Source organism: Rhinichthys klamathensis, unplaced genomic scaffold (genome assembly GCF_029890125.1).
Source record: "Rhinichthys klamathensis goyatoka isolate OS25496 unplaced genomic scaffold, OSU_Roscu_1.1 h1tg000073l_1, whole genome shotgun sequence".
NCBI classification, from domain to species: Eukaryota; Metazoa; Chordata; class Actinopteri; order Cypriniformes; family Leuciscidae; genus Rhinichthys; species Rhinichthys klamathensis.
In genome coordinates, this window is record NW_026606616.1 from 1,366,870 (window position 1) to 1,393,810 (window position 26,941).

At 43.6% G+C, this 26,941-nt stretch overlaps 1 protein-coding gene across 1 annotated transcript in view; it reads right to left on the minus strand.

Annotated features, from left to right (window-relative positions):
* Window positions 1–294: 294 nt before the first annotated feature.
* Window positions 295–26,941, minus strand: part of kcnh8 (potassium voltage-gated channel, subfamily H (eag-related), member 8) — a 97,669-nt gene continuing 71,022 nt past the window's right edge. Inside the window, exon 15 of the mRNA XM_056250723.1 lies at window positions 295–1,026. Coding sequence (XP_056106698.1) covers window positions 520–1,026 — 507 coding nt within the window. The 3' untranslated portion in view covers window positions 295–519. The remainder of the gene's footprint in view (window positions 1,027–26,941) is intronic.

Genomic DNA, 26,941 nt, shown 5'->3' on the forward strand with positions numbered 1-26,941 from the left:
GCTGTAGATGACAGTATTAACTGCTTAGACAAGTCTTAGAAGTTAGGTAGATAGATCTCATTTAAATATGAAAGGTAAGACAAATTACCCTGCTTACTACTGAAAAACTGCTAGCTGGTCAGACTAGTTCTTAAGACAGTGGCAGTGTTTATGGATCTGGCCCCTGAAGTTTGGCATAATATTAGCAGTATTTGGACATAATGAATGCAGTGAACATGAAATGTGGGTTGAATCTTAATCACAAACCGTTTGTTTTAGCAGGTAGGTTAGGTCCTAATCTGTCTGCTTTTGTTTTAGTGTAGTTTTCCTGATTGGAGATATCCCTTTAGTTTCTAGCATTGAAAGACATGCCGGTAAAGATATTATCTTAAAAACTGAAATGGTAAACACGTATATCTTCGAAGGAACCATTGCTCCATGGCTTTGGCAGTGCGTGTACCACTTATCTTATCAGTCCAGTCTTGAGTCCAGGTCAACACGCAGATTTCAGTGGAACTTGTCCGTTTTAAAGGTTGATTGCTACAAACCCAGGGACCTGAGATCCTCCCCTTCTCCCAGCAATGGCTGTCCAGCTCTGGGTAAAGTTCCAGGGGCGTGTGAGATGTGTTGATGATGTTGCAGAAGAGGCGTCTCCAGGCTCTTCGAGCGGGTCCGAGCGACTGCGCTGTGCGGAGACAGGGCCAATAAAGGCTCTTTGAATCTGTCCATATGGGGGGATGTGGAAAGAGTAATGGGAAAGGAACTGAGAGACGTGGTGGGACAGACCAGCTGCAGTTCTTGTGGCCTGAGTGGAAGGGATACAAGTTCTCCCGGACGTATTCCAGGGTGCATCGGTGAAGGAAAAGGCGGGCTGGCCCATGAAGAACCTTGGCCCTGGAAGGGGATAGGAGGAAAGGGATGTCCCGAGGTAAATGTGGATGTACAGACACCGGGTGTTTGAGGAGAGGCCATCATGGATTCGATGAGAAAGGCAAGACTCCGCATGACTCGTCCCAGCTCAGCCACCTCCCGTCCGAGAGAGCTCACCTGTAACGCATATAAACAGGTGTCACATTTGACCTTTAGGCCCCGTTTACACCTGGAAATAAGATGGTTTTTGTTGACCGATCACATGTAGACGAGGGAGACACATTCCTGTTTACACCTGGTGTTTTAATCTGTCTCTTTTGTCCACTTTAACTACTTCTGCCCTGATTTGGGAGGGTCTATGGATGGGTAAATGTATGGGTTTTTTCAGCTCTTTCAATCTAATGGATGAAATAAGCTCACACAATTTACATATGAACGCGACTGGAGAGAATAAGCTTTCGTTTCTGCTCTGCTTGGCATTAGACCACGCAGAACACTGTGTGTGTTGAAAATCAAGAATTGTGATATAACATTGAGCTTGGTACGTTTTTCGTCTTCAAAACCAAACTTGGGTCTTCAGCCAACAAAGTTTAAATGCCATCTAGCGTGCTTCCCATAATCAGGGATGTGATTGTGCGAGTGAAAAAAAAGAAGGAATTTTTTGAAGACCCAGCGTAGTGCTCAGCGGTATGACCAAAAATCCATTTCACGGTATTTTTAAAAATTTCACAGTATATGACGTTTTTTTTTTTTTTCAAGTAAACTTTTCTAAAGACAGTCAGTTCACTTCAGATTAGGGCTGGGCAAGTTAACACGTTATTATCGCGTTAACGCATTTATTAATTAATGCCGACAATTTTTATATCGCACTTTAACGCAGTTTTTTATTTTATTATTATTTTAAAAGTTCGTTGCTCACTGGCTCTGAATACACAAAGGCCTACAGTCAAACCATGGATCACAGGAGGGGTGGGATGTTGGTCAGCCAGCAAATAACCCACCCAAACAAGCAGTGGAGAGAGGCTTCGGCAGGTTCTCTCAGGTGAACCGAAAGGGAGACAGCGCTCCGCGAGTGAATGACAGGCGCTCTATGGATAGTAACCATGGCAACGGCTTCTGTGCGCTACGCAGCTGTAGCCTTTTTAACTTAAATTAAAATTATACATAACTTTACATGATAGGCCTGCATTTAGTTTAGCGGAGATGCTCTGCCATGTGAATTCCCTTCTGTTGATGACGTCCTGATAACTATTTAGATTGTGGAAACTCACAAACAGCGAGCCGAGGATCAGTCTCTCTTCCAATGATTTGTGCTGCGCGTCGTGTAGCTACAAAAAGTTAGGCGATAGACAATTCAACTTCGGCAATGGGAGGGCGCGGGCGCGTGCACATGCGTGAGGCGAGCATGACCGCAACAGTTTCACAGGAACCATGACAGGAACGCACCCACTTGTCGCTGCACCTGTGCTCGACCACTTCACCTCACTCTAGGCTGATTTATAATTCTGCATCGGACCTACGCCAGAGCCTCTACGCTATAGACTACGCGTTGGTTTTTATTTATACTTCTGCGTCGTGGTCCCCCTTGACGCGCAATTACACATGCAGAGGGAGCATGCATGTGAAACCCGGCGAGCGGTTCTAGCAATCACAGCGCTTGCGGTACGGGTAGAATTGACGCATTGTTACATTTTTGGAGAGGTCCACGCCAGGGTACGCGCGCTACACACAGCAGGTACATAGCTACGGCGTGAGTTCGACGCAGAAGTATAACTTGGGCTTTACATCTGTTTAATGTAATCTTAGTGTATGTGGGAAACCATGTCATGACCAAATCTAAGCAACTATCAGAGAAGTAACGTTGGTCGACATATATCTGTAGTAGTGGTCATGACCTCTGACTACATAGACTGTTTCTGCTGCTCCCTGATAAAAGATACCTGTTGATACCTGTTCAGAAAAAAACCAAGAAAACTGGTCTCGTTTTAACAAGCTAGATAAAAGGTAATACCCTGGCAGTGGAATAGCTTTGTTTTAATATTTGATTTGATTACATTAATGTTTAAGTTGAGATTTGCAATAAATATTTTATTGCTACTGTGTAAAGGGAATACTGCTGGTATAAAGCACCTTATTTGTTTAAAGTTTTTGCAAACCACATGTTATTGCACTTTTGTGTATATAGCAGTATATTTAAATCAAAAGTGCGCAATACACTCAGGGCCGGTTCTAGAGATTTGGAGGCCCTAGGCAATATTCTTGTTGGAGGCCCCCCACCCCCAATACAAAACTCTTGAAACAAATATGATTCCTAACCTTTTAATTTATACAACATTTAATTTTAAATGTTTTTACTTACACAGTACATAAGTTTGGACACATTACTATTTTTAATGTTTTTGAAAGAAGTCTCTTATGCTCATCAAGCCTGGATGTATTTGATAAAAAATACAGAAAAATAATATATAGTGAAATATTATTAAAATAATGGTTTTCCTATTTTCCTATACTTTAAAATATATTTCTTGGATGCAAAGCTGAATTTAGTGTCATGTGATCCTTCATAAAACTTTATAATATTCTGATTTATTATCAAATGTTAGAAGTGGTGCTTGATATTTATTTTATAACCTGTGATACTTTTTTTCAGGATTTTTTTTGATTATTAAAAAGTTGTTTTAAAAAAGTCTTCACTATCACTTTTATATATTTAACACATCCTTGCTGAATATTCCTGTTTTTTTTTTTGTATTTTTGATCAAATAAATGCAGGCTTGTAGAGCATAATAAAAAACTTTCAAAAACATTAAACAGTAATTGGTCCAGACTTTTTACCAGTAGGCTATTGTATGTACATATTAATCAAACTTCATCTAAGGTAATCTCTTTTTTGTTTAATGAAGATGTTATTGTTATTTTGATGTTTTATTCAATTTATTCACAGTTCCAGAATACCACTTCAGTGATATATGCTTTTATCATTTTTTCATTGCTGGTATGGGCAGGATTTTCCCCTCCCATTTAATCAATATTGACTGCAGATATTGTCATATTATTAATATAAGTAATATGATATTATGCATTGCTAGCTTAAATATGCTATACACAAATCAAGTGGAAGAGAAAGACACGACAGCTACTGATTAGAAAAAAAATTCTAAACTGATATTATTGGCGCGAGTAGGCTGATGTCAGGGTATAATCTAATCATCAGCAGAATTTAGAAGATAGACCCATGAGATCCTTTATTTGAAACATTTAAAAATGTTGTAGTGTGTTGGGGTTTTAACTTTGAATACAAACGTCTTGTCTTTTACTTTTGTAGCGTTTTTAGTCAGCTCCCGACGCGATGTTATTCATTGTACGTGCAAATTCAAAGCGTCGCGTCTGGGCACGTTAATGACGCTCGCGCTCTTTTAAACTCGTAATAAAGCGGTGAATGATTTTTATAGAAATGACGCTGATCTACAGTAGGCCTACAAGTTTATATTTAGAATACATTGCAATCACTCCAAAATAGTTGACGACAACGCACACACCTGCATTACGAGCTGTGCTTCTTTGCGTGCTTTTGCTTCGCAGCACCTGATGGGCTGGCGTTAATGTGACGTATAACATTCTATGGATAAGATAAACATCGTCACTATTTTTAGTTAATTAATAAATATTGAAATAAATTGTAGATATGACATTTGTAATTTTTTTTATTTTTGTCCCTCTGTCTGGGCCCCATCCCGCCAATCGGGCCCTAGGCACGTGCCTAGTTTGCCTTTGCGTTAATCCTGCTCTGAATACACTACTTTAGAATTCATTATTCACTCTTGCGGGTAACAATGCGATTAATCGCAATAAATTCATGCGATTAATCGCGATTAAAAAAATGTATCGTTGCCCAGCACTACTTCAGATACATTCATATAAAAACACCCGCGCCGCATTTTGACTTTGAAACGTGCAGTGCTCATGTTTATTCAACGATGTCAATGCCAACCACAAATAGACTTTCCAAAAGGCTGTGTTGAACCAATGTATGGGAAACACTGTAATATATTTTGACAGCTATCAATTATAGTTTAACCTATCCATCTTCACCGCCACGCTTAGTAACACATACAGCTGTGCCCTCACCACAGTGGAACAGTGAAAAGCGACCCTCTCAAACAGTGTCGCGGCGCATTCCGATCGTTGTTAAAGCGACATACACCGGTATTGCGGTATATTAAAAAAATCATATCATAACAAAAATAAACACCTGTATTCAGTATGAACCGGTATACCGCCCAGCACTAACCCAGCGTGAAGCACTTTGTTTTTTTAAACACCTGAATCAGCCATTTACTGCATTAACTACAAGGAACTGTAAAGAGTGACACATGGAAATATATTTAACAGCTATAATTTATTTCTAGTAATACAAAACAGGACGTCTTAACATCTTTGGGGAAAATATAAGGGCAATAAAAAGTGCTATTCTGTAGTTCTGTAAATAAAACAACTGTGCTTCCAATACAGATCAATCTCATTCAGGAAATAAAATTCCACTCAAACTTCTACAATAGGAATAGGCTACACAAATGTTTTTGTGTTTGGGGAAACTGCACATCATATTCTGGCTACACAGATAAAATAACATAATAACCATTTATGAATTATATTAATGCTTTTTACGCATTAGAAAATGAAGACTACACATAATCTTATCAGCATGATGAATAAATTATATTAACTGGAATAAACTGTATACAGAAAGGGAGCAGAGAATGTGACCGATCAAGCCCAATCTTAACAAGGTCATGCTTGCGTGCTCTTTAGACGCATAAATGACCGTTTACATGCATCCTTTTCACTATGTGTTTTCAAATCCCTACTATTACTAACATACGTAAATCAAACGTCACACGTCAGAGGCGGTGCAATCCTAACAATCTCCGTACCCTTCCGGTGTCTTCTAATACTTTATTCTCTTTTCCTCTTGGTCTCTGGAACTGCCAGTCCGCTGTTAACAAAGCTGATTTCATTACATCTTTTTCAAGTCATTCGGGTCTCAGTCTATTAGCCCTGACTGAGACCTGGATCAGACCAGAGGACACTGTCACACCTGCTGCCCTCTCCACTAACTTCACTTTCTCACACACCCCCCGTCTGACCGGAAAGGGTGGTGGTACTGGTCTGCTCATCTCAAATGACTGGAAATTTGATCCTTTACCACCTCTATTTGACAACAGCTCATTTGAATCACACTCAATTACCATCACTAGTCCTATAAAAATCCATTTTGTAGTTGTATATCGTCCCCCAGGTCAACTTGGCAGTTTTTTGGAGGAGCTTGATGTGCTACTCTCATCCTTCCCAGAAGATGGTACTCCTCTTGTAATTCTTGGAGACTTCAACATCCACCTAGAAAAACCTCAGGCTGCTGATTTCCACACCCTGCTTGCATCATTCGACCTCAAACGAGTATCTACTGTGGCTACTCACAAATCAGGTAACCAATTGGACCTCATCTACACACGCTACTGCTCTACGGACAATACACTGGTCACTCCACTGCACACCTCAGATCACTTCCTCCTCACTCTCAACCTCAACCTGCCTCAGAACACAACACACACTCCTCCACAGGTCACCTTTCGACGAAACCTACGCTCACTTTCACCCTCTCACCTATCCTCTTTGGTTTCATCCACACTTCCTCCACCTGATCAGCTCTCAACACTTGATACTAACTGTGCAACTGATACTCTTTTCTCCACTTTAACATCCTGCTTGGACAACTTCTGTCCCCTTTCCTCCAGGCCAGCCCGCGCCACACCCTCTGCCCCCTGGTTAACTGATATTCTTCGCGAACATCGTACTAAACTCAGGGGTGCAGAGAGAAAGTGGCGCAAATCGAAAGATTCGACAGACCTGGGTCTTTATCAATCCCTTCTCTCTTCCTTCTCTGCTAATATCTCTACTGCTAAAATGGCTTACTATCACAACAAAATCTTCAATTCTTCTGACTCTCGCATGCTTTTCAAAACCTTCTCCTCTCTTCTTAACCCTCCTCCTCCTCCTCCTTCATCAACCCTAACAGCCGACGATTTTGCCACATTCTTCATAGAAAAAACAACCACCATCAGCGGCCAATTTACCAATCCACAAACTGACACACACATTTTACCAACAAACGCACACATTCTACCCTCCTTCTCTCTACTTTCAGAGGCGGAAGTCTCTAAACTCCTCCTTTCCAATCGCCCTACTACCTGTCCGCTTGATCCTATCCCCACTAATCTACTTCAGGCCATTTCTTCCTCAGTTGTACCCACACTCACGCACATCATAAACACCTCTCTTCACACTGGTACCTTTCCCACAGCTTTTAAACAGGCTCGAGTAACCCCACTGCTTAAGAAACCCAATCTAAATCCAGCACATCTAACAAGTTACAGACCGGTATCTCTTCTTCCATTTGTCGCGAAAACACTTGAACGAGTTGTTTTCAACCAGATCTCCTCCTTTCTTACACAGAACAACCTCTTGGACGACAATCAGTCTGGTTTCAAAAGCGGACACTCAACTGAGACTGCCCTGCTCTCAGTAATTGAAGCTCTGAGACTGGCAAGAGCAGCTTCCAAATCCTCAGTCCTCATCCTGCTGGATCTGTCTGCTGCTTTTGACACAGTTAACCACCAGATCCTCCTGTCAATCCTAAAGATGAAGGGCATCTCGGGAACTGCACTCCAATGGTTCGAGTCTTACCTCTCAGGTAGGTCCTTTAGGGTGTCGTGGAGAGGTGTGGCATCTAAGACCCAACATCTAGCTACTGGGGTGCCTCAGGGCTCAGTGCTTGGACCACTCCTCTTCTCCATCTACATGACATCACTAGGATCTGTGATTCAGAAACATGGCTTTTCCTATCATTGCTACGCTGATGACACGCAACTCTACCTCTCATTCCAGCCTGACGATCCGACGGTAGCTGCTCGTATCTCAGCCTGCCTGACAGACATCTCTGGCTGGATGAAGGACCACCACCTTCAACTAAACCTTACGAAGACAGAGCTACTTGTGGTCCCGGCCAACCCAACACTTCATCACAACTTCTCCATTCAGCTAGGCTCGTCATCCATAACTCCATCAAGGTCAGCTAAGAACCTTGGGGTTGTAATTGATGATCAGTTGAAATTCACAGACCACATTGCTAGAACTGCCCGGTCCTGCAGATTTGCCTTGCACAACATTAGGAGGATCAGGCCCTTCCTTACAGAGCATGCCACACAACTCCTCGTCCAAGCACTTGTTTTATCCAGACTGGACTATTGTAATGCTCTCCTGGCTGGTCTTCCAGCTTGCTCTGTCAAACCTCTACAATTGATCCAGAATGCTGCAGCCAGAGTAGTCTTCAATGAGCCGAAGAGAGCACACGTCACTCCTCTCCTCACACAATTGCACTGGTTGCCAGTTGCCGCTCGCATTAAATTCAAGGCACTGACGTTTGCCTACAGAACAACCACTGGCACTGCTCCCTCTTACCTAAACTCATTACTTCAGACTTATGTGCCATCCAGAAACCTGCGCTCTGCTAGCGAATGTCGTCTTGTGGTACCATCTCAAAGAGGCACAAAATCTCTTTCTCGGACCTTTACCATGGCTGTTCCCTGTTGGTGGAATGATCTGCCTAGCTCAACCAGAGCTTCTGAGTCAGTAGCCACTTTCAAGAAACTGCTGAAGACATATCTTTTTCGACAGCACTTGATTCAGTAGAATTAACACTTTCTCTTCTCTTCTATTCTATAAAAAAAAAAAAAAAAAAAAAAAAAAACCTGCACTAAGATTAAACTGAGAGGGGTTATAGCACTTACGTATTGTTGTCCTACTGTTAGTCTAACTGCTTCTATTGTTCTCATTTGTAAGTCGCTTTGGATAAAAGCGTCTGCTAAATGAATAAATGTAAATGTAAATGTAGGAAATATACACACCCAGCCAATTCTACACAGCTGGTTACTTTTGCGTATAAAGAGGACGCCAAATAAAAGCACTCGTGCTATAGATACAAAGTGCCAGGAGCAATCGTGAGGCAACTTGGGTCTAGCACGAGTTTAAGCACTCAAAAAACTCCCGTTAAAATCATGATAACTGACTACACTGCGACATGAATCTCTTACATCGAATCTGCACTTTGTTGTTTATGATGGGAGAATTCACGAGTTTCAGTCATAATTCAGTCAGAGAGAGATCGCACTGAACAAAACTCTTCATTTTAGCGATGACTAATCTGAACGCCTCTGATTGGCCATCACACTCATAAACTCAAAACTCAACGGAAACGTGTGCGATTAGTTATAATGCTCAACGCTGCTAAACAAAATCTGATGGAAATGCCGTGGTCGGATGTATTGTAGTTTGTTTAACCAATGTTACCACAAAACATTCTATTTTATAAATATTTTGAAAAAAAATTCCATGACTTTTCCAAAACTTTCCAAAGCAGAAGTCAGCTTCAAGACTCACAAGGAGTTTGTAGGCCGTCCCTCTTACAGTTACAAAGATCACAGCAATTATACCCTACACCAAGGTCTAAGCTACGTCATTGCTTCAGAAAGAGGCTAACAGGCTAAGAAATAGATAAACACACATTTTCCACACATGTACAAATAGACTGTCAGTTAATGACTATAATCGACAAATACAACAGAATTTTGGGTAAGCTGTTATTAATCGTTTATTAAGTTCGGTATTTTACACTTAAAGCCCTGTTTTAAGATCGTTTCTGATGAAATAGAACGGTTAAAATTCTCAGGCCAGCAGCATGTGTCCAAATTTCAATCTTAACCGTTCTATATCATCAGAAACGATCTTAAAACAGGGCTTTAAGTGTAAAATACCGAACTTGTCCTTTAAGGTAAGCACTGATTGTTGTTTCTCTTTATCAATACAGTATGTTACTGTACTTGTCAGGGTCCTGTCACATTGATTGGTCCTATTTTTAGTTTGGTGTCAGGATCCTGAGGAGTGTTTGGGGTGTGGCGTCTGGGTCCTGATACTATAGTCTAGTTTTGGTTCTGTTTCAGTGTTGGGGTCCTGACATCCATGCTCCGTGCACTTTTGTCTTGTGTTTCTGTGAGCACATGGCTTTGGTCATGTTTGTTTGCTGTGTGCTTTTCTGTCTTGTCTTGTGCGTTTGTGTGAGCACATGGCTTTTGTTTGTTTCTGTGTGCCATATGCTCTTCTGTCAGTCTTTGGTTTTGACCCCGCAGCCCCCGCCCTCTTGTTACCTGATTGTTGATTGATTTGCCCCACCTGCTCTCTCTTGTTTCCCTTCTGATTTCCTTCCCTATTTATTCTCCCACAGTTCTTTGTCCTGTGCTAGTTTGTTGTGGATTGTTTGTTACACTTCTGTCAACTTCTACAGGTCTGAATATTAAGTAAGGTTATGCTCCTTCTCATTGCCCAAGTCTACGGTTGGAAAGTGTTAGATGTGGGTCATGGACTCTGCTCTAAGAGATCTAGACTCTCCTGGAGCATAGCTCGGGCTAGTTTGTGATTCCAATTGAGCATAGAAGCTTTAGGAACTTTCTTAAAATCTCTATATTAGAAGAGAAAGGAACGATGTGCTGCATCACGTTGCAATGCTTCGGGCATGTCTGCGCATCTTCCTTCAGAAAATTCGAATCTGATGACGTGTTCTTAGGTGCCCTTCTTATACACTTGGGCACACCTTGTGACGTCACCCCAGTGTCTCGTTCTCTTCACAGGGAATAGGGAGTTACATACGTAACCTAGATGTTTTTGTTTGCTTTTTTTGTTTTATTTTTTAGAACTTCAATAAAAGCCCATCATTTCACACAGTCCTCAGCTCTTTCTTCAACCTATCCTAACAGTACGATTCTTTCTTCACAATACTGAATACATACACTGAGAGAAGCTAGTGCTATTTTTAGTATTAATGTCATTAATTCAGAGGAATTAACATTACTTGACAATTACAAAAAAATATTTTTTCTTCTAAACTGTCCATCCATCCATCCATCTTCTTCCGCTTATCCGGGGCTGGGTCGCGGGGGCAGCAGTCTAAGCAGAGATACCCAGACTTTCCTCTTCCTAGACACTTCCTCCAGCTCTTCCGGGGGGACACCGAGGCGTTCCCAGGCCGGCCGGGAGACATAGTCCCTCCAGCGTGTCCTAGGTCTTCCCCGGGGTCTCCTCCCAGTGAGACGTGCCCGGAACACCTTCCCGGGAAGGCGTCCAGGAGGCATCCGGAACAGATGCCCGAGCCATCTCAGCTGACCCCTCTCGATGTGGAGGAGCAGCGGCTCTACATTGAGCTCCTCCAGAGTGACCGAGCTTCTCACCCTATCTCTAAGGGATCGCCCAGCCACCCTGCATAGTAAGCTTATTTCGGCCGCCTGTATCCGGGATCTTGTCCTTTCGGTCATGACCCAAAGCTCATGACCATAGGTGAGAGTAGGAACGTAGATTGACCGGTAAATCGAGAGCTTCGCCTTGCGGCTCAGCTCCTTCTTCACCACGACAGACCGGTACATCGACCGCATTACTGCAGAAGCTGCACCAATCCGTCTGTCAATCTACCGTTCCATCCTTCCCTCACTCGTGAACAAAAACCCAAGATACTTAAACTCCTCCACTTGAGGCAGGAACTCTCCACCAACCTGAAGTGGACAAGCCACCCTTTTCCGACTAAGGACCATGGCCTCGGATTTGGAGGTGCTGATTCTCATCCCAGCCGCTTCACACTCGGCTGCAAACCGTCCCAGTGCATGCTGAAGGTCCTGGTCTGAAGGGGCCAACACGACAACATCATCCGCAAAGAGCAGAGACGAAATCGTGTGGTCCCCAAACCTGACACCATCCGGCCCCTGGCTGCGCCTAGAAATTCTGCCCATAAAAATTATGAACAGAACCGGCGACAAAGGGCAGCCTTGACGGAGTCCAACATGCACCGGGAAGAAGTCTGACTTACTGCCGGCAATGCGAACCAAGCTCCTGCTTCGGTCGTACAGGGACCGGACAGCCCTTAGCAAAGGACCCCGGACCCCATACTCCCGGAGCACCCTCCACAGGCCGCCGCGAGGGACACAGTCGAATGCCTTCTCCAAATCCACAAAGCACATGTGGATTGGTTGGGCAAACTCCCATGAACCCTCCAGCACCCTGTAGAGGGTATAGAGCTGGTCCAGTGTTCCACGGCCTGGACAAAAACCGCACTGTTCCTCCTGAATCCAAGGTTCCACTATCGGCCGTATTCTCCTCTACAGTACGTTGGCATAGACTTTCTCAGGGAGGCTGAGAAGTGTGATCCCCCTGTAGTCGGAACACACCCTCTGGTCCCCCTTCTTAAAAAGAGGGACCACCACCCTGCCATCTCAGAGGCACTGTCCCTGACCGCCACATGATGCTGCAGAGGCGTGTCAAGCAAGACAGCCCCACAATATCCAGAGACTTGAGGTACTCAGGGCGGATCTCATCCACCCCCGGTGCCTTGCCACCGAGGAGTTTCTTGACTACCTCGGTGACTTCAGCTAGGGTGATGGACGAGTCCACCTCTGAGCCCTCAGCATCTGCTTCTTTAATGAAAGACGTGACGGCGGGATTGAGGAGATCCTCGAAGTATTTCTTCCACCGTCCGACAACATCCCCAGTTGAGGTCAACAGCTGCCCACCTCCACTGGTAGGGCACTGCTACCCTCTCCTGAGGCGCCGGACAGTTTGCCAGCATCTCTTCGAGGCCAGCAGTTTTTCTTCTAAACTGTATTTCAGTGAAATCTTTTTCTAATTAATTAAATTAAATGTTTAATTGTCATTTTAATTTAAGGTGCATTGTGTAATATTTGGGAGGATCTATTGACAGAAATGCAATATCATATACATAACTATGTTTTCAGTGGTGTATAAAGATCTTACTTAATAAACTGTTATGTTTTTATTACCTTAGAATGAGACATTTATATCTACATACACCGTGGGTCTCATTACATTGAAATGCACCATAATATTTCTACAGTAGCCCTAAACGGACAAACGCGTTTCGTCACTATGTTGTTCTTCGTGCAAAGAAGCTAGCTAAAGTCAGCGAATAAAACACTGACACAATGATGAACAAGAAACAATAATATTCGCAATAACATATCGTTTTACTGAAAACTTAATTTATCTTTGTAAAGAAACCTAATTGCTTAACTGGCTTCTATGCTGTCTCAGACGACCACATCTTTCCTGACGGCCACCGTAACTTCTTTTGGTTGCAATTCGCAAAAACTTGAAATGGAAGTCACAAAAATGTATTTATTTAAAAATGAAGTTTGACCCATTTATAAAGTAAATATTATAATATGCAACCTTATGAAAATTAATTTGATGCATTCACATGCATGGTGCAAACATTCATTTATTTGATTATTTATTTATTTATATTAATTTAAAATATTGGTTAGTCTATAAATACAATAAATGAAGTATAGGATTGACACAAAATATACAAGCTGTTAACATAAAGCGTAATTGCTTATTAACACAGTTTGTGTCCTGCTTGGATAACACAAATCTTTAATTCTAAAAATTTGTAATCTATATTCCAGTATATAAAGGTCTCAAGTATTTTTTTTAAAAAGGGTGCAACAAGCAAGAAAAAAAAAATGAAAACAGTTTTCCACCACAGCAACAGAACAGTATGATCTTATAAGGCCTTGGGTTGTCCCTCTACATCCACCCATCTGTCATTTGTCTGCTAGAGCCAGCAGCTTTCAGGTGAAACTGAGGTATTATTTATTTAGGTCCCATGGGACATCATTGTTCGTTGTTGACTTATTGATATTTAGTTATTTTAGGGTTTACTCTTGAGAAAGATCATTACTTAAAGTCCCTGGTGAAGATCCTAATTATTTCACACAGGGTCTGAGATTTTTCTTTCTGTTTCTTTTTTGGCTTTTGAATCCGGGTGAAAGTATAAAACTTGAACATATTCATTTACATGAAATACAACAATCAAACCATCTTTTTAAAATGGCTTTATGTACAACAATGCTCATATTATGCAAAAAAAGAAAAAAACATTTTTCAGGCTAGTAAGATTAAAATACTATCAAAAAGTTGATTAGGTCTAATTCATGAAAAACAACATCCATTTATAAAGCAACCATACTGAACATTATGTTTTCTCAAATTGTTTTTTCTATAAATGCACTAACACTTACAGTTATCATGAGGTACCACAGCTCACTAAATTCAACTCAGATTCCCATAATTACTCTTTTTGTGCTGTCTGTCCTCTGTACACATCCCCTGTCCTTATGGTTAGCTCAGAATAATAATGTTAATGAACACAGCACAGATGATCCAGATTCAGATGGACACCGATTTGGCAGCCACCCTCAGAATCGTGCCAGCAAGTGATAATACACAATAATGAGGGTAATTGGGTAATGATCCATAAATGCCATCAGACGCGGGGAGATACAAGACAACAGCTTCAAACAGGAAGGGACAACAGGAAGAGAGCCCTCATCCACTTGGCGGACCGAATCAAGCATGGATTACAACAAAATCCTACTGAGGGGCCAGCTGTCAAAAATATACAGTGAGATACAAGAAACAGAGACAGAGATAGAGAGGAAAAAATAAGGAAGAGTCACAGCAGCAGGGCGTTGCTCTCATGACATTACCTGTCAAAAGCCTCAAGTCAAAGCCGTGGGCTGACAATCAAGACTGTAGGTTGTCAGATGGATTTATAGCCATGCCAATGCTCAGCAGAACTACAGTTCCTTGTCAGGGTCCGATCTGTACTTTTTATACAGTAAGAACTGCAGTGTTAATAAAGGATAAGGATTCGAGAATATTTCACTGGGGAAAATTATATAAAAATCTTACTAACAGTAAGACTTCCATGTCCTGATGGATTTTTATTAAACCTTAATATTCAGTTAATGCTAATTATAATGTTCAATTAACAATACATCTTCAATATTCTAAATGACAACCATGAAATAAAGATCATGTTTATACAACAGTTCAACGGCACAAATGTGTAAACAGACACGAAACAACAACGGAGTGTCTTTAAAAACCCTAAACTACTAGAAAAACTGCTTCCTTCTGCCATGGATTAAAATCTCAAATTGAATTTAACAGTTGAGCCCAAGCCTCTGTTATTAATTCTAAAACGTCGTTTTAGAACAAGCAAAGAAAGGAACGCTGAGTTGCTTCATTAAAGCTTATTGTATTTTATACTACAGGGCAGTTGAATGCTTGAATCTGATTGGTTGACAAACTTTTTTTAAGGTGTGCAATTATTTTCAGGGAAACACATGGCTAAAGTTGTTCCAGGTAGGTCTTGATCGCATTACAGTTCCATATCACCCAAAGGAAAGATTTTAGTTATTTCAAAGGTCCTGACAGACTACAAAAGCAAAAGAACCAAAACCCACACAACGACACTTGACCAAGCAAATAAATATAGCAGGGATGTAACGATTCACTCATTTTCTCGATGCATCGATTACAAATCCTGATGATGCATATGCATCAATCTTGAAACATGTATTTTTGAATCGTGAATCTAGCCTGGGTTTCCTCATACTGCCTTTGCGCAGCGCGATTTTATTCACGCTGCTAGGTAGTCTGGATACCATGGACCAAATTTTCGCCTCAGCGAGGGGACCAATCATAGAACGGGGAGGACGCAGCAAGACGATGACGACGTCTATGCGACACACCGAAGCAGTTTGTTTATACCTATGGATCAAACATGGCAGCAGACGCGAAGTTACCTTTCGATGCAGCCTTAGATATTGTTCTAAGCAGTTTAGAACGCAAATAAATCTCTGACCCATCGTCTTCTTCCTCGTCTAATTTCTTTCGCTCTACGTACGTCATCTGGTATAATTGAAACGATTGGCTATGAGCTACGTACAGGCACATTTGATAGACATTCGTAGCACCCAATAAACGGCTCTGGGCATTCGTAAACCAAGCCTCAAATACGAGAAAATGAAAATGTGGTTCCCAGACCACATCTCAATGTCAATGAGACGTGGTCTGACGTTAGGCTATCGTGAATCATTGATTTCGGTCAATAATCGATTTACAATGCTAAGAATCAAATTATTTGTGATTCGATAGCGATTCAGTGCGTTAAAATATAAACATTAAATGACTACACGCGGGAATTAATGGAGACGTTGTGCGCCATCTTTCGCGTCCACAGCTCTCCTTCACAGACACGCGCTGGCTGCACTTTTTACCGCCTTTTACTGGATTGAGCTTGCGCTCCGTCCATAGCTCTCATTTACACATTTTTGAGCAGCCCATGTTTAAGCTCTCCTCATGGCGGCTAATGCTATTCACATGAGCAGATGACAGCTCTCTATCGAGACAGCAATAATCCTGAGATAAGCCGCTGAAGCCATTGATAAAGCTGCCAAGTCATTGCATGGTCACTACTGTTGAAGTGTGCCCAAAAAAAATCTGAATTTTTGGGCTAAATGGCAATGTATGGTATAATCTCAGTATTTAGATTTTGCACTCGTTCACGGGAGTTTAGCCTGACAGCAAAATGGAAATAATTTTGCTTGACTTTCTAACATTTACAGATGGAGAAAATGTCAGTGAAATGTAAATTATGCACCGAGGAAATTATTGGATATCACTTCAGCTTAAAGATTATTAATAGAGGTATATTTGTTTCCACCAATTGCTGCACAAGTTAAGGTTACGTATGATGACGAAAGCACGTTAGTGCGAGCCCTCCCGGAACCCATAGAGAATGCACTGAGAATGCATTGCAGTGCCTGCAGTTAAAAAATAAAATAATTCTTTGTATGGTAGTCTCCAGAGTGAAATCGCCCCAAAAAGAGGCGGTACTCCATAGAACGTGACTTGAAGCTGATTGGACTATATCCAGAGGCAGAACAATAGAGAGCCTAAGTCCCTCCCCTTTCGGTTGACCACCATGGGACCTTATTTCGGAAAAAATATTGTATGGTAGTCAATGGCGAGAGACAACAAATATTTTGATCTAGTTTGAATTGTGCCCTGAATTACACATATGATGTTTGTCAATTTAAAAGACACATTTTAAATTAAAAAAAGTCGCAGTTTGATGTAAAACTGTTGAGGTAAGTTATAAGACGAAATTGTGAAAACGTGAAAATACGAAATTACAAAGACTACAAACCCCAAAGGCGCACATTTTCTCTCAATGAATGAAGCTAACTTTACTGAAGCTAACAATAGGTTACTGTCGTAACCCCGGTTCTCTGAAACATCGAGTGGAGAGATCCACCTATGGGAAGGGCATCCGTACCTGACCTCTGCAGAAGCATCCAATTGCACCAAGTCTGGCTAACAGACAGAAGCGCGCAGCCAATGCCAGGTGAGGCCACACCCCCTTACCTACGGGCATATCACAGCTGGGCGCGCTGCTATTCCTCAGTAAGTATATTCGCTTCTCGTGCGGCAAGCGGGGCAAGGCTGGTGTATCTCTCCACTCGATGTTTCAGAGAACCGGGGTTACGACAGTAACCTATTGTTCTCTTTCATCATCTCGTTTCGAGATCCACCTATGGGAGAGACATGGACAGCTCCCCGATTGCCCAATACACTCACAGTGAGGTTCTGAAGGCCAGAGAAGGACGGTCACCTCAGAGAGGCGGTGCCTGACACGTCCCACAAACATGACCCTGCAAGTTTTCCGCCACGCTAACTGCTGTGGACAAGCAGGGCATGAAACATGCATGAGACACATACATGATAATGGCCCCCGCACCACCAATGCACATAGCTAAACCCAAGAAGGAATGCGAATGCTTGGTGACAGGAATGAACATGGCCAGCCGGCCCATTCACTCCTCGTTGGTTAACCAAACGGGGCTGTGGGAAAGGGCTAAGAGGACCCTACCCCTAGGACCGAGTGTGCCACCGAAGTTCTGGTGACATCCAACCGGTAGTAACGCTCAAAGGTATGAGGAGAGGCCCAGCTGGCCGCGGAGCAGATGTCCTGCAGTGGCACTCCCCTGAACAAAGCCCAAGAGGCGGCTAAGCCCCTTGTGGAATGAGCTCTGATGCCCCTTGGGGCTGCACTCCCTTTGCTTCATAAGCCATAGTATAGCGTCCACAAGCCAATGTGAGAGGCATTGCTTTGAAATGGGACTCCCCTTGTGCAGGGGAGCCCTAGAAACAAAGAGCTGGTCGCTCTTGCGGAAAGCACTGGTCCTGGTCATTATGCTTGCAGAGCACGGACGGGACACAGAGCATTCAGCCCCTGATCCTCCGGGGAGGCAAAGGGTGGAGGGTGAAAAGCGGATAGCTCCAAAACCTCCGACGTGAACGCAGGGAAGCATTTCGGCATGAAGGCCGGGTTAGGCTTAAGGAAAACCTTATCTCCACTTAGGGAGAATTTGGCGCATGAGGGGTGAACCGAGAGTGCATGTAGCTCACTGACCCGTTTAGCAGATGCCAAGGCCGAGAGCAAAGCTGTCTTGAGGGACAGCAGCTTAAGGGAAATACTCCCCAGAGGCTCAAAAGGATACAGAGACCGCGCTTCCAGCACCATGGAGAGGTCCCACTCTGGGACAGATTCAACAGATCTCCTGATGACCAGCAAAGAGCGGCGTGCACCCTCCATAAACCTGCGGGTTAGAGGGTGCTGCCTGACGGTGGAGCCCCAAAACCCACATGACAGGCTGAAATCGCAGCCAGGTAGACCTTAATAGTGGAAAAGGACCTGCCTCTTTCCATGAGGTCTTGCAGGAAACACAAAATATCAGGCACCGAGCACTGATAAGATGTGAAACCACGCCCATCATACCACCCTTCGAACACTTGCCACTTACAGCCATATAGGGATCGCGCGGAAACGGCCCTGGCCTTCTGAGTAGTGGCGATTACACGCGGCGGGAGCCCCAGTGCATTTTGGTTCGTCCTCTCACGGGCCAGGCCCAGAGAGCCACCCTGTCCGGGTGGGGGTGGTAAATCTCCCCGTTGGCTTGGGACAGTATGTCCGTGCGAGGGGGGAGGCGCCATGGCTCGGCGTATAACAGAGGGATTATCTCTGCCAGCCATGGGGCTTTGGGCCACCTGGGTGCTATCAGAGTGAGAGACAGGCCGTGCTCTCTCACCCTGGCCAGAGTGAAAATTATCAGGCACAGGGGAGGAAAAGCATACAACAGCACTTTGGGCCATGGGTGGGCCAGTGCGTCTGTCCCGAGGGGCGCGTCCATGTCCTTTAGCGAGAAGAACATAGGACAATGGTGATTTTCGCGCGAGGCGAAAAGATCTACGGCTGCCTGTCCAATCTCATCCATAACCTCTCCACTATCTGCGGGTGAAGACGCCAATCCCCATGGATTGGGTTTCCCCTCGATAGCAGATCCGCGCCTCTGTTCCGAATGCCCGGGACATGAGTCACGCGTAATGACAGAAAAACCTGTCTGCTCCACACCAAAAGCCTGTAAGCTAGAGCGTGGAGTTTTGACGAGCGCATGCCATCCTGACGGTTGATATAAGCCACTACCGTGGTATTATCGCACCGTACTAGAACAGGATGTCCCTGCAGGCAAGGCAGAAAATGATTCAGAGCTTTCCAAATAGTAAAAGCTCTAAATAGTTAATGTGCGCTGAACGTAGTCTGCTCAGCCACAGACCATTCACCGTTTTGCCTTCCTGGGTGGTTCCCCAGCCTGTTAAGGACGCATCTGTCGTCAAAACTTTTCGCATCGTACCGTCCCGAGGGGGGGTTCCCCGTGCGTAAACGTTCTCGCTCTCCCAATGGCGCAAGGCCGCCGAGCAGGCGCGCGTCATCGTTACCGAGCGGCAGAGATCGCAAATCGGGCTGAAATGTAGTGTACAAAACCCATTTCGTGAACGTTCTCATTCTCAGGAGACCAATGGCACAACTTGGATAGATGAAGCCATGAGATCCTGCAGCCTGAGGCATGTGCGATATTGTACTCTCGCCCCTTCACTGAACTGAGACAGACAGTCCATCAGCGAGCGAACGCGCTCTTGAGAGAGACGCGCTCGCATGGAGACTGAGTTCAATTCCAAGCCCAGGAAAATGACATTCTGACTGGAAGTCAGATTGTTTTCGCTCGCATTCACCTTGAACCCGAGGGATGTGATGTGCGCGAGCACCCGGCCGGTGTCCAGCGACACCTTCTCCTTTGATTTGGCTATGATGAGCCAGTAAGTCAGAATTCTCAGCCCTGATAGTCTCAGGGGCGCCACGCCCACCTCCACACACAGACAGAAAGTTCGGGGACTCAAATTGCGCCCGAACGGAAATACTGTGAATTCGTAACAAACGCCTTGGTAGGCGAAACGAAGATATTTCCTGTGTGGAGGGTAGATGCTTATGTGAAAGAAAGCATCTTTCAGATCGACTGATGTGAACCAGTCGTTCTGCTTTATGGCACAGGCGAGAGAGGCTTGTGTCACATTCTGAAATTGAATTTCCTCAAATGTTTGTTCAACACTCGAAGGTCCAATATAGGGCGGGGGGGCGCCACGCCTTTTGGAACATGAAAATGCCAGGAATAAAAACCATGGTTTATCAGATTGGGTGGCACCATCTGAATCGCTCCCTTGTTAGGAGGGAGGAAATTTCCTCTTTCAGAATGTGTGAGGCGTTTTCTTCTGTGTGAGAAGAGAGAACGCCGTTGAAATGCGGAGGTTTTATTGCAAACTGCAGCTTGTAACCCTGGGTTACAGTACGCAAAAACCCACTCGGGCGCTGAAACGGCTTGCCAAGCCGCTTTGTGACTCGCGAGCGCCCCCGCTCGGGCCGGAGCGGAGCTGTATGGGCCCAGCTGGTTCATTTGTGATGCAAAGGCGCCATCTAGTGGGAACACTAGAGGCAACATGCAGGGGTTTGGAGGGATTTCCTCTCTCTGCAGTGAGAAGTTTTCTTTGCGGAGAGAGGTCTTCTCTCCAAAGCGAATTCATTTGATTCGTAGCTTTGTGTGTTTTGTGTTGGGCAAACACTGGGGCCAAAGCCTTTATTGACAAAGTGAGGGAAACATAGTGTGGTGTCCATTGTGCTGAACTTTCCCTCACAAGGTGCCCCCAAAAGTGGGAAAAACACATATCTCCTGAACACATGAACTGGGCAGTCTCAAGTGCAGGCAGAAAAATAATATCCGCGGAGAGAGATACTCTCTCTGTAACGGATTTATTTAATGCGTTTTTTTTTTTTTTTAAGTGTTATTTAGTTATGTGTGTGTTTTGTGTTGGGGAACACAGGGGCCTTACACACACAACGTCCACTAAAAACACATCGGCTGGACAGCCGCAACTGAGCTGTGTGAGCCCAGTTGGTTGATTTATGAGGCAATGGCGACCTCTTGTGGACGGACTCAGGGCGACATGCATGGGATCAGAGAGATTTGCTCTCTATGTTGCCGCTGGCAGATATATAAATCTGCACGAATTCATTTGATTCGTTTATTAAATGTGTTGTTTAGTAATGTGTGTGTTTTGTTTTGGGAAACACTGGGGCCGAAGCCTTTAATAACTGGGTGAGGGGAACCAAGTGCGTGCGGTGTGGTAACACTGCTATGTACTTTTCCTCACGACAGCCCCCTCCCCCGTAACTTGTTGTTGTGGGGGGGAGGGGGACACACACACACACACAACGTCCACTAACATACGGGCTGGGCAGCCACGAGAAGGGATTAACCGACCGTAGGTGGGAGACCCTGTTAGTTAACGTTACTCCCAATGGTCGAACAACAGGCAGGCCGCTTGCGTTCGGGACCGCCTTCCTAGGAAGGCATAAATTGAAAACCTCAACACGTAATCGTAACAAATCAAGGCCCGTGAGACCGTGTTAACAGTCTAGCGGGACGCTCCGGCCGTTCAGACTGGGCGGTGGTCCCAGCGTTTACCCGTCGTACATATTCCTATCCTGGTCGGTGGCGCTCTGTGGAGCTGGCCACACAATGTTGAGACGAACGGCCGCTCGCTCATAAACTTCCAGGAGGATGGACGGAGGCAAAGCCGCGTGAACGCTAGCCTAGGGAACGCTAAAAGGACCGCGTCATCCCCGTCGCCGGAACCGACCGGTTCGTCAACGAGAGTGAGGTTTTCCCGCGAAGATGTCCTCTTCAGGGAATGCGGATTGGGCTGATGTCAGCTCAAATATTTTAGAGAGGTGGCGCTCCGGGAGTCCCCCGGTAGCGCGTCATCATCACCGTGTCTCTCCTCCGAGTCAGAAAGGCCGAGCACGGCGCGCTGTGTCGTGCAACTAAAAGCCGGCTTAGTAAAAGCTACATGGGCAGCAATTACAATGACCGCAATTCCCCGGGTTCTCCAAAGCTTGAGCGTGTTAAGCCCAAGCAGACCGTGCAGAACGAGAGGGTCCTTATAGCGGCGATGAGAGCACCACACGCGGCCGGGCAGGCTCGTCGTGATAGGCTGATCCCCGGGGGAAGCGGCTGTTTAGACGGTCACATAGCCATGGGTGGGCCAGCGGTGAAGAACTCGGAAAAATCCGTGGCGGGCAGCCATGTAAAGGAGGAGCAGGTGAAGGACAGCGAGAGCTCGGGCGGCTCCGGATGCAAAAAACACAGCGGATAGGCTGAAGAAACGACTGTCACTCACGTCTGGCGGAGGCTGATCTGGCGATATGTCCTCCTGAAGACTCGAAAGTGAGCAGCGTAACGTTAATCCAACCGAACTGTGTCAATCCAGAGATCGCGAGAAGCGAATGTCAACTGAGGAATAGCAGCGCGCCCAGCTGTGATATGCCCGTAGGTAAGGGGGTGTGGCCTCACCTGGCATTGGCTGCGCGCTTCTGTCTGTTAGCCAGACTTGGTGCAATTGGATGCTTCTGCAGAGGTCAGGTACGGATGCCCTTCCCATAGGTGGATCTCGAAACGAGATGATGAAAGAGAACGTCTGTCATTTTTTCTATAGTCTTACGTTATAATCGTAACGTTACGCCGTCATACCTGAGTGTTTTGTACCAGACTGCACACATACGAGCAACGGATCTCGCTCGTTGTTTCGCTTCCAGGGTGACGAGACGAGAGATGTAGTTCATTGCGCGATTTTCACATAAAACTAAATGCTACTCTTCTGTTTTATGACAAACTGCGACTTTCTTGACTTTCATAATTATCTTTTAAATTGACAAACATCATATGTGTAATTCAGGGCACAGTTCAGACGGAATAAAAAGATGAGTTGTCTCTCGCATTGACTACCATACATATTTTTTCCGAAATAAGGCCCCATGAGCCGGAAGCGGACGGGAGGGACTTAGGCTCTCTATATAGTGACGGCTAGCGTAACTCTGTGGTTGAATGTGAATGTGATTGAAAAAGTCCCCTTTGCACTTTGGTGGTGCGTCACCCAATCGCCCTAATAAAGAAACCGCCCCTGCCATTGACATTACCTGAGCAGTTGAAGTAAAACCCCGCTTATTCAAGGGCGCGCATTTAGTGCATGGACGGAGCAAATACATAATGTAAGTGTCTAAAATTCGATGAACGATAAATAAAATTTAACTTGATGTAGTTTAACTGAATACAATAACTACAACAACAACACTGAAATAAGAGTGCACGGTTTATCTATCAATCAGATATGTTTGTTGCTATAGCAACAGTAGACACAAGACGCGTTTTTTCTTTCAGAATCAGAACAAAGAGGGCTTTTCTTACTATTCTGTGAAAAAAAGAGTTAGTTTAGGATTAGTTGGGAATTGGTTTGCATGATAGTCTCTCCACGGAAGCATTGTATGTTTAATGTACCTGGAACACTTTAATAAGGTTGTGTAGCCTTAAACACTATTACACAATAGTTAGCATTAACTAACAATACTTTTAAAGCCTTTTTAAAGCATTTTGGCTTATGTAAATTTCTAAAAAAGCCTATAAAGGCTATAAAAATAAAGTTAATAATAATAGCATCAATAAGAACTAACAATGGACAAAGGTGTTTTTTTTCCCCTCACTCTCTGACCATGTTGACCCTGAGGCTGCTGTGTAATTCACATCCTGACTATGACACATTGGGGGAAGCATTTAAATAATCCTATGAATGCATATAAAAAATGCAGAATCGCATCAAATGAATCGCATCGAATTTTAATGTGAATAGTCTCAAATCGAATCGTTCAGAATTTGCAAAAATAGTTCTTGAATCGAAAACCTTTGAATCGTGAATCGAAATCCTATGAATCGTGAATCGAACGGAATTGCTGTCTACCCAAAGATTCACAGCTCTAAAATATAGTAAACAATAGGATAAACATGACAAATCATTTCCATGTTTCTTTGGCACAAAATTATGTTTTATTATAAAAGGAAAGCAGTAAGCACATACTCTCTTTCTTCCACTCAAACGCACACACATACAGTAGACACACACTCGCACAGAAACATGTTGACGATTTTATCATTAAAATAGTTGAACAACTTAAATTACATTTCTCACAAGCGAGGTAATAATTGCGCTGTTCATGGAGCAGATGAACTTCTAACAGTTTCACTATTAGTAGAGACGCTGCTGCCGAACACTGATGAGAGACACACAGACTCAAGTAATTGGGGCCTCCGTTACTAGCTCTAAAATGACGTTTTGGAATTAGCAACGGAGGCTTGGGATTAAATGCGTAAGAAATTAGTCCTACACACAAGAGCGTTTTAAAGGACAAACACCTGACAAATGTCTTGAAATACATCATCTGAACAATGTTTTGAGGAGTGATAACTGTAGTATAAGTGGAATAATTGACGACGGGTCGTTGAACTATTGAAACATAATGCACACCCGAGGTGTAACGGCCACGACGCGATTACCACCTCGGGTATACATTATTTTAATATTAATAATTCAACGGCCCGTCGTCAATTATTCCTTACATGTAGAGTAGAGGATTATGAGGGAGAGATCGATTAAGCGAGTGCTTTAACTGCATTTAGCTGATATTCTTCAAGTCAATCTTATATTCATAATCACAAAATCAGTCTGAATGTCCCCTGAGGAAAACGATATCTTTGTCTTTATCCTTTTAACAGTTAAGGGGATTTCCCATGACAGTGCTAGTCAATGCAACTGAAAGTTTATAAATCTTATAAGGTGTTGTTTAAAGTAAAAACAACGTCCTTGTTTACAACCTTGTTTCAGTCCCTTTCAATATAAAAGTCTTTACTGACTCACTCATGAAGACATCTTTGCTGCCATCTGATCGAAATCACAATCACTAACGGACCCTTTCTCAATACCAAATCCTGTATGTTATTTATATAAAATATTATTATTGAAAAATAATTTTTAAATAAACAATATTAGCCATTATAAAAGTATAAGAAGTTTGTAAAATAGGAAATAAACAAGCAAACAGTTCAGTCAAAAGTACAAAAGCATAAAAGCAATCTAGTTATAGTACAGGATTTCAGTTAAATAAAAATATAAGTTAATAATAATAAGTTAAATGCTGCTCCATCTGAAAGCCAGAGGGTTCTCTTGTGCAGACACTCCAAATATGCCCCTGCAGAAGTAGACAACGCACGTCATTCCAGGAAATCCCAATGGGCATCATACTATCGCTGTAGCTGAATAAACAGAAGATTGAAACGCTTTGATTGATTTATTACATGTTGTCTTTTGTTGGACAAGAGGTTCATAAATGCTTCTCAAGTTTGGGAAGATGTGTTGCTTTTTTAAATGCCCGGTATAAGCGACTCAATCTCGCAGTGCTTTCAAATGGAGCAGCCTTTACTACTGATCACAGAGAGCCGTACGTAACTGACAAGCTGTGCTTAAAAAAAATAATTGCAAATTTCATAATCGCAATAAACCAAATCGGTTTGAGCACGATTTCATGTTAATTGCGATTAATTGTGCAGCCCTACTGTCTATCTATCTATACACAACACGAGTATATATATGTAACACTAAACTAGTAAGACTATAATAAATTTAAATATACAGTATATATATATATATACGTAAGTAATAAATAATATATTAGTAAATAGTAATTAATATATCGCTCAGCCTTAATACTGAATATGTGGTGTCAGTCTCAAATTCAAGCACCCAAGTGTCCCCACAAATAAACATTGTTACAAACTGATAAAATTACACAGAATAATATACATGTGCAATACGTGGGAAACCACATGTGGTGGGTTCAAGGGCATTGTGGAACTCTGGAATGTTGGAATATTCTCATTCACCATCATGGGGCCAGCCCCACTTTCCTCTTCTAATGAGTTTTATGTCCTTTAGTGTATGAATAACATCCCCTTCTCCTCTCTCACAGCAGCCCGCCATATGGCTTGTGCATACCTGGCACCAGGAGCTCACCTGAGCTGTGCTGGTTTTGATCTGTCAGTACTCACATTTAGCGCAGGGTTATCAGCCTTAAAACCCACAGTTCATGGGAAGACTATCTACCGTAAAACTTCAAATAGTAGCCCGAGCTTTTATTTTCCCAAATCGTCGAACTGCACCGGCTTGTATTTGAGACAGGCGTCTATAAGAGACAGGCCTTTATTTAGTGTTGAGATGTTGTTCATGTATAGGCCTGTCTCTAATCTCTTAAAATCTCCAAATGCTCCACGTGAAACTGCGGTCTTCCGACCTTTTACTATCGCGTCAATTGATTTTGATTAATATGCGCGAGGGAGAGAGAGCAAGACAGCGCTCGTGTTGTTTGAAGACGTGGGAGTGCGCGCGCGCGCGCGGCCGGGGCTCTCTCTCTCTCTGCTCGTAACGCGCCCTGTCAAGCGCTGCAGTCATTCTATTCTACATCACTCACCGATCAAAAAAGGCTTTGGAGGGACAAAAATTTGCTTTGGGGCCGCCAAAAAGTGGACGATCTGACGTTTTTAGAGGATTAAATACAACCCGAAACTAAAAAACAGTCCCGGCCTCTATTTGAGACCGGCCTTTATTTACCCAAACCTGCAGCCACACCAGGCGTGTAAAAGAGACAGGCGTCTATTTGGGACTCGGCTATTATTTGAAGTTTTACGGTAAATAAAATGTAAGTGCAGACCTACCATTAAATTACACAGCAAAAAAAAAAGAAAAAAAAAAGAGAAAAAAAAAAGACAAAATATGACTGCCAGAGATTAAATAG